The 8,885-nt window shown below is 36.7% G+C and overlaps 1 protein-coding gene across 6 annotated transcripts; it reads right to left on the reverse strand.

The window, feature by feature from the left end:
* Positions 1 to 1,697: 1,697 nt before the first annotated feature.
* Positions 1,698 to 8,250, reverse strand: LOC142540606 (lysine-specific demethylase JMJ28-like). Of its 6 annotated transcripts, XR_012819125.1 has the most exons (14): positions 7,173 to 8,249; positions 6,820 to 6,956; positions 6,315 to 6,417; positions 6,089 to 6,227; positions 5,945 to 6,008; positions 5,122 to 5,851; positions 4,514 to 4,843; positions 3,866 to 4,402; positions 3,717 to 3,786; positions 3,554 to 3,639; positions 2,646 to 2,765; positions 2,418 to 2,562; positions 2,150 to 2,279; positions 1,698 to 2,078 (listed from the first exon to the last, which is right to left on the reverse strand). XR_012819125.1 is itself a non-coding variant. In XM_075646888.1 (12 exons), exons 1-12 carry the CDS (start codon positions 7,770 to 7,772, stop codon positions 2,488 to 2,490), a joined length of 2,991 nt encoding a protein of 996 aa, XP_075503003.1. In that variant the 5' UTR covers positions 7,773 to 8,249; the 3' UTR covers positions 1,698 to 2,487. The 6 variants fall into 6 exon arrangements, 2 of the variants coding, with proteins under 2 accessions (XP_075503003.1, XP_075503005.1); XR_012819126.1 differs by lacking the exon at positions 2,150 to 2,279 and having other exon boundaries at positions 7,173 to 8,250; XR_012819123.1 differs by having other exon boundaries at positions 1,698 to 2,279.
* Between the last annotated feature and the right edge of the window lie 635 nt (positions 8,251 to 8,885).

The following is an 8,885-nucleotide window of genomic DNA, read 5'->3' on the forward strand; positions in this document are numbered from 1 at the left end:
CCGGAGAACTTCCGGGCCTGCTTCGCCGGAGATGACTTATAGTTACATTTCTTGAAAGAATCAATGGTTGGGCTACAGTTGCTGCTCTGTTCCTGCATCAGCCTCATAGTATGATCTATTTTTATTAAAGCAGTAGTGAATATTTAAATGGCAGAGGACCTCATTTATATATATGACGATGTAACGTACCGGGTTTGGACTGAAACAGGCGGCGATGGAAGTGGAAAGAAGCAGACCGCGGATTACTGGTTTATGGTGGGCTTGCCTTTGTTTCTGTGGGTGCCGGAATTTAATGTAGCCTAATGCCTATCACTTTCGATATTTTACAATTGTTTCGGAAATTTCAAATACACTGTCTAAGTGAAATTTGACAAATTATCGAGTAACTAAAGTGTTATTTGAATTGTTGTAATTAAAAAAATAAAAACAAAAATGTTTGTTGAAATTAAAAATAAATAAAAACCAAAATGTAACATTGATATCACATAAGGGCAAAATTAGAAGATCCAAAAACAGACTTGGAAGATCCAAAAAGAGACCAAGACACTATCTTAACTCTATTATAGAAATTCTTAATAATAGTTACAGATTTTTATTTTCATACCAAAAAACTTATTACAAGATAAGAAGATAAGAGTAAATATTATTTTTAAGAACAAGATTGACATTAAAAAGATGAGTATGTCTTTTGTGAGACGGTCTCACGAATCTTTATCTGTGAAACGGGTCAACCCTACCAATATTCACAATAAAAAGTAACATTCTTGGCATAAAAATTAATATTTTTCATACATGACCCAAAATAGAAATTCGTCTTACAAAATACGATATGTTATAACATCTCACACAAGTTTTTGCCTAAAAATACATGTTTCTTTCATGAATTTGTTTGTTTTATTCACATATAATAAGAAAATCATTGAAAAAAAATTACAAACAAACTTCTTATTTAACTCATTCAAAAAATATTGATGTTTAACTCATTCAAAAAATGTTGATAAGTTATTCAAGACTTGATTGATAAAGATATATTAATAAAAAAATGTTACTAAATATAAAAAACATGACTACATGATTGTGATGGAAGAAGTACAATATTTATTAACGAATTAATAGAATATATTATTGAAATCAATGAAAAAGTTGCTTCAAAATTCTAGAACAAATATATCATATTAAAAATAATCAAGCAGAATATCGTCCACGCATTATAAAAGAGCATATACTGCATTTCACTAACATGTTCAAAATTTTCACGTCATTTGTATCATAAATATGGTTGCAAGTGACTCAAGCTACTCATGAATAGCTCGTGAACAACTCGATTAAAACTCGACTCGAGCTTAATTTGATCGAGTTCGTGTATTTTTTCGAGTCGAGTTCGAGTTTCAATTATGTACAACATATATAATTTTATCCAGAAATACGAAAAAGCAGAATTTTTTTGTTAATATATGTCCAAACCCGAGTTCAAAATTTAAATATTAGAATTCAGACTGAGACGAGCTCTGAGTAACTCAATATATACATGAGTCGAGCTCAAACTCGAAATGAAATACTCTATATATACACAAGTAGACAACAAATAAACCGAGTCGAGCTTGTCAAGCTCAAGTAACTCGATATATACTCGACTAGACTCTTTTGCACCCCCTAATCATAAACATGCTTGGCACTAAAAAGAATTGCAAGTGTCGGAATGAGAAGGATTCCAGCATTTGCAATATCTTTCTGCTCAACATGCCTTGAAGAAAGAATAGCATCTTAGCATTTACATGGGGGAAAAAATCCACGCACAAATAAGTAGGCACTCTATATTCCTCTGTATATCCCATGACAACTATCACCGTTTTTATTCAGATACAAGGATAATTATTGTAGAATGAAAACGCATTTAAACAAATGAAAAAATATATCTACCTCAATCTATGATTAACCGGGGTCAAAGATGATTCCTAAGATGTGTGCAAAAAGGCTTCTAACTGAAATCTCAATTTACAAGTCATCGTACTAAGCTTTATTGCCAGCTAACGATATCCTAACTACAATCAGTCATCAGAAGCAGCAAATGGTTTAGCCTGCAAGAATTTCATATAAACAACACGTTACCTGTAAAGCCTATCATCTTCAATAAAATCAGTTCAGTTACCTATAATCAGTATATAAACTTCACTTCTTCCTCACAGGAAACAATGGCAATTCTTCGTGCGACATCTGCTTGTAGGTTCGTAAGATATTTTTTATGCACAAATGCTAGGGGAGAATTTATGTACATATAACTGCAACGCATAGCATTTGCCATAATGAGAGAGAGAAGGGACATCCGCAACTATTAGAGAAAGAAGAAGAGGACAAAACAAAGTTCAACTGGCAATAGAGAAAGACTCGACTCTTCTGTATGCACATTAGTAACTTACATGGAGGTAGGGGGGAGCTCTTTAAGAACCTTTTTTATTAATCCAAATGAGGGTTAAATAAGATAAAGTACTACAGGAGTACTTGCTTCAGGTTGCCTATTTCTTCAACTGCTTCACTAATTCCATGGAGAACCATCCTCCTCACCTGTAAAAGCCATTTGTACATTTGGTAAGTTTCACGAAGATGAACAATATAAGAAAACCGCAGAAGGCCCTTACATAACCTACCTCCAACAATTTTGTTTTGGCTTTGTGTTGCACAGGAAGAAGGCGAATTTCTTCGGCCAGTTTAATACATTGAGTAGCATTTTCAGGAGAGACGAAATCCAAAACAACATTGACACATGACTGGAAAAGTGAAAGAGCTATCAACAATTAAGTTGCATATGTTTAACCCAGAAATAGAGTTTTGAAGTAAATTTGAAGAGAAAGATAGTTTACAGTTATGTATGTCAGTTTGAGTGTCACTGAATGTTCGGTTGTGATTTCAGTAAAACCACGAGTTGACAAAAAAAACATAGAAAGGAAAAAATAAATAGGGCGAGTCATTAATCTACCTAAATAAGCACGTTAGCAGACAAACTATCAACCTGCCTGCCTGGTTCATTTCATATTGAAACGTTAGGTCCTATGGAACCTACACACAACCTATATTCTTCACCAAAAGGGCCTAGCTTGTGCCCCAGGCTAGGTGCATGGCTCGGTTTTTTTAACAGCTAGGATTCATATGACTGACACACACCATTTGGATTTCAAAAAGAAATCCAGTGAGGATACACTAAAATCAAACACGCTTCTGGATGGAATTACTCCACCACCACCCTATAATTAAATTTGGAAATTATAATTTCATATAGTCCTACAAAACTGGTCTTCGGCCCAATGACTGGACATCATGACCTAAGTCCGTGCACATTGATGTAGAGATGCAGAATAACTTTAAGTGGAGATTTTAGAATTTCAAAGAACATTACTTTATCAATCATTCTTAAAGACGTTCATAAGATCCTTCTCAATAAAAACTCTATTTGATGGGTATTTTTGAGACATGCTGTGATACTACACATATTCACCCACGCAAGAGTGCAGACAAAGGCCAATGAATGTAGTGTAAAATGCTTGGTTTAGAATACCACCTTAAGTTTTCTGATTTGATAAGGACAGCCTGCAGGAATGAAAACAGCTTCTCCAGGATATTGATCAAAATTCCATGGTTGGATATCTGCAAGCATTGAGAACAAGGTCCTTATTGAGCACGTGTAATTGATTGCTTAGAAAATTGGAACATATGAGACTTACCAAACTCCTCTTTAAGCTTCAATTTGTGAAATGCATCAAGAAAAATGGTCTGATCTAAAATTGGATGAGCCTGTTACACATATATGAAAATCAATTTTTACTACTAAACTGCAGTTTTGTAGAACACTTCCTTTTCAGTGAAAACATACATTTTTTAGATAGCATGACCCGTTGTTTAGCTCTTTAGAATGTCGCTTGAGGTACTCAAGAAGTTTTGGCACATCTTGTCGACGAAAAATGTCCCACTGGGCACCACAAGAATTTATCCCATGCTTATCTTCACTGGAGCATGAGCTTTCTACATCTGCTCCTAGAAAATACTCATCAGTATCTTCAGATTTCTCGACAGTTCCACAGCAGAATATTGAGGCCTCAGTATCAGATTCACTATCGCTGGATACATTCCCGTTTTCAGTATTAAGTGTTTGATCCTCAAGGATTTCACTAGAGCTAAAAGGAACTTTTGCAATTTCATTTTCCAGGTGGATGTTTTCCTTGATATCTTGCAAGCCCGATTCACCTGTGCCTTCACTCTGCAGAGGTGATTTACCTTTCTGATCACTAGAATTACTTGCCGATTGCCCACGATTGTGATCTAGAGCCTTACATTTTTTCATTGAATTTCCAATGTTATTAATTTGTTCTGGTGAAACTGGGGTATCAGTAGCACAAGCGAGAATGTTAACCTGAGAATGAAAAGCCAATGGACATTATATTTCATTGCCAGCATTAAAAACTAATCGTTAATTAAATACATTTGGACATAGAGATCATATTCGGTAACATATATGTCCTACCATATCATGTGATTCATAACACAACTTCGACAAAACATCAGCCTGCATTTGTCCCTCTGGGACTCCATATGAAAAATGGATACATGGACCTAATTCCGGCCTCCGAAATTGGTCTGGCAACTTCACTCCCAAATTCAGAAGGCCACACACTGGATTGATATACTCTGGAAGAGGTAAGGCACTTAAGATCTCTTTATAGTGGATCGGAAAGTGCTTTTGAAATAAATGAGAGGAAAGCGAAGCTTTGAACTTCAGAGTTTTTAGCTGCATGCTAGCGTGTGTTCCCTTCTCCAATGATCCCATGAAAATCCGCTTCCTGTTGATTTCGACCTGCAATAACAATACTTGTCTTTAGACAAAGACATAGACAAGAGTAACTACATTTCACCAGGCAAAACATGGGAGTGGGTAAAATGAAAAGGACGATCACTGAAATTCCATTGATATAGCATGGTAACAGAAAGTTGTACAGTAAAAGATGAAGGTGAAAGCCTAACATAACAATCCAAAAATCATCTTCGTTTGACAGTGTTTCCAAGAAAAATGATTAATGACTGCAGGAAAATTGTCAAATAAGAGAGTAACAAGAAAGATGAGTATTAATTGACCTCACACCAATCTATGCAGTTTGTCACTTTCATGTCGTTTTCAATACAATGTTCAGAAATCTTGTTCTCCATGTAAGAGCCAAACATGATAACTGGATCCCAACACAAACTCGAGGTTCTCCGAAGCACATTTCGAACTACAACTGGTTGACCTTTAGTCCAATGGTTCTGAAAATGCTCGGGGGATTCATGATGAATATCGTGAATAGCAGGACAATACAGATAGTTGTCCTTGTAACCTAATTTCCTATATGTACCTTTCTGAACCTTAGCATCACCATCTTTATGACTAATGTCCTCGCATAACGAGCAACACAAAGAAAAATCTGCAGTTTTTGGAAGTTGATAAAGGCGCAACATTTCTTCAGCTCTGACTTCAAGATCTCTATTCCAGGAGCAGGGATATACACATTTTAAATCAAGGTTGCTGCCACCACAGCCTCCTATATCTATAGGTGGGCAAGGAATACTTCCATCAGAACTAGGTTCCCAAATTTGCAAGGACGTCGGGAAGTGACAGGGAATTTCACCAGAATTTTGCCTAGAAATATGTCGCTCAGAGATTAGATCATCACCAGAAGCAAATCTTTTCCTTTTCTTCAAACTTTTGCGTTTACAACTTCCATGTGAACTACGTTGAGAAATCTCCTGGCAACAACTCAGACAAAGGTTGTACAAACAATTCATGCACGTCCTATGGTAGTCCGTGATAGCACTTTTACATCTGTTGCTGCTCAAAATTTGAATGACCACACATTTAATCAACACAAGAAAAACAATTGGTGTTTATCATTGAATTATATTGCAATAAAGTGCAACTTACCAGCAAAGTAGCTTATGGAAACTTAAGTTGGCCTGTGGAATCTGAATTTCAGATAGGGATTTCCCTATTGTAAAAAGAAGTCGGGATGCATGCTTTAACATCAATAAAAGAAACCAACCAACTGATTAAGCTATCGGAAATTACCTATACCTGTTACCGTAGCTTCAGATTCGAGTTCAATATTTTGGTCATGATTTACTTGCTTCAGCACAGGAAGAAGCACGTGGATTAGATAGTGAAGCAATTCGATCTTATTGACCTTCCTTTTCCCACTATAGCAGTCCTGGATGAAATGCGGGTAGATAACAGTCGAATCAATACAGCGCTTTCCAAAAAACAACATACAAGGTGCATATCTTCACCAGCAAACCTTATGACCGAGAGCTTTATTTTGTCGTTTCTCACAAATGTTGCAACTACAAGTTCCACAACATGCAGGACATTTCATTTTCGCGGCTTGCTTCTCGATATACCTACATAAGATTCAATTGTAACTAGTGATAGTTTACCCGTGACAATCACGTTTGTTCCACTAGGCAAGGGAGAATAACTGATTATGATAAGTATTTGACATTGTTTGCATCTTGGCGACTAACAAGATTTCCGAAGATCGGGAGCAGCTAAATCATATTTTCTGAAAACTGATGCAAAAATTTGACTCTCAACAAAAGGAAATTTGGTTGCTCAAACTCTGTAACAGGCATATGCACGGATAAGCAAACCCCCAATACTCAGTTTAAACAAGCATCTATAACCATTTTTAAAAGCAAAACTGCAGTACAACTTATTAGAGAACACAGACACGACCTGAAACATGGACATGTGCATTCTAAATATCCATATGCATACTTTGATGTCAAATAAGAACTACAGACCTCTGTTTTAAGCAAACCACACAAAAGAATCGTTTCCTGCAAGCCAAGCACTTGATCAAGAGCCGCCCTTTACTTTGTTTACACCAATGACATTTTCTTATTTTCCTTCTCTTCATATTCCACGCAAATGGCACAATCTAGTCCAAAATAACAAATATATGAATGGATATCAATTCACAAACAAATAACAATAATGATTTTTCATTTTATTACCAGGAACACTTCTTTGGATTCATTCAGCTTAAAACAACATGATCAAAATTCGACAAAGATTATTCTGAAGCTAAAATCAGATACATCACACCTGTCGTAGCTAACATAGGTTATGCTAAAGATTGGTAGATTATAACCACCTGCATTGTACCAATGGGGAGTGGTTCAATATTTTTTGACCGAAAATGCCTCTGTAAAACCGAGTTTTCATGCAAATTCACCCCTAGTTTCACATCCAAACCACCATTGCACTCCCCAAATTTCTGCAAACTGGCAGGGGATTGCGAAATAGCCATAACTCCATAAGGTAACTCTCTCGTTTCATCAGCAACCACATTGTCCTCCAACCCTTTTTCCTTCTCCTTCTTCTTTGTCACCTGCCTCTTTAAGAACTCTCTAATCAATTCCAATTGCAAATCCCCGCTTTTCAGTTTCATCCTCTTCAATACATCATCCAAAGCTTCCGAAACAGCCTGCCGCTTCCTCCTCTCCACCGCCAACGACACTTGCTTCAATTTTGGAACCCGAACAGTATCCCCATTTTTTGCCCTTTTCTTCGTAACTTTTCTCTCCAGTTTAAGCGAGTCTGGGACTTTCTGTCTGTTCTGACGGTGCTTTCCTTGTAGATAATGGATATCGCACAGCGTTTTCCCAGCCATCGCTTGCCGTTTGCACCGCCATTGGCGCCCATCGGTCCGCTTGCACCGGAGCTCCTCCCGGGGCGGATCTTTCCCCCGCATTGAGAATCGCTATTCACAACTCACTTTTCCAGAAATTCTCGAGCAAAGAATATCAGTAGCAATTCAGAAAATTTCTAGGGTTTCCGAAGAGTATCCGTAAGAAGAAAAGGAAAGGTTCTGTGCCCAAAAAGGAAGAATTTATTAATAATCTGTATTTGACATTTCAGCGTAATCACAGGTGGAATCATTATAATGTTGACACTGCCACTTTGCTGCGCTGACTGTGAAATTCCGTACCCTATATATACTGCGTGTATACATATCTGAATTCTGATACAGCTTCGTCGTGCCCACAAAATCAGAGGTTCTTGATCAATGTTCAGATAAACTTTCAAGATACTCGTATTAAAGATTAGGAAAAAAAATTAAATTTCCAAACGTTTCTTGAATATTACTATTGGTTGGAATTGATTTCTTGATCAAAGTTGAGGAATCTGAATTTTCTGATAAGATTCCATATCTGTATTCCTATTGAATAATAGGAATATCCAAGTGTTTTTGTGGGGATTACACTGTTGAGGGTCAATCCTCCATATTCTTGGAGCAAAAATTAACTTGAATTTATTCTCTTCATGTGCTGCTAGTCAAATCTTTTGCTTAACGGGATTTACTAAGCATTAAAATCTGTATTTTTGACACGAAACTAAGATCAACATTTGAGACAGAAGATTTGGAACATTTTGAGTAAAAGGATGCTTTTTATTTGTTTTTGGCAGCAACCTTGTGCATCCTTTCCCTTCACAAAACATGGTTCGGTTACGGTTTAACCCGTCTGTCTATATCTATATACACAAGACTGCATGGATCTTTACTAAGTTGTTGTTTCGCCTATAAATGCCAATTGAACTCCGAGAAAGTTTGCTAATAAGTAATAATGTCACTCTTGCCAATTTGGAGAATGGGTGTGCATATACATCCAAGCAAATGTAGCAGCACTACTTGGTATATTACATATTCCTGTAGAAGGCCATGTTTCACTGTGTGCCGCCACAGAGTGTAGTGTAGTTTGAGCGTCCAATTCTCCAAGCTATTGGCCTACGTAACTCCTCTCTACATTTTCTACCCAAATCCAAAGTATATTACATAATCGACAGATTCAACACGCACACTTGC

The sequence above is a fragment of the Primulina tabacum genome, chromosome 3 (assembly GCF_025594145.1).
Source record: "Primulina tabacum isolate GXHZ01 chromosome 3, ASM2559414v2, whole genome shotgun sequence".
NCBI classification, from domain to species: Eukaryota; Viridiplantae; Streptophyta; class Magnoliopsida; order Lamiales; family Gesneriaceae; genus Primulina; species Primulina tabacum.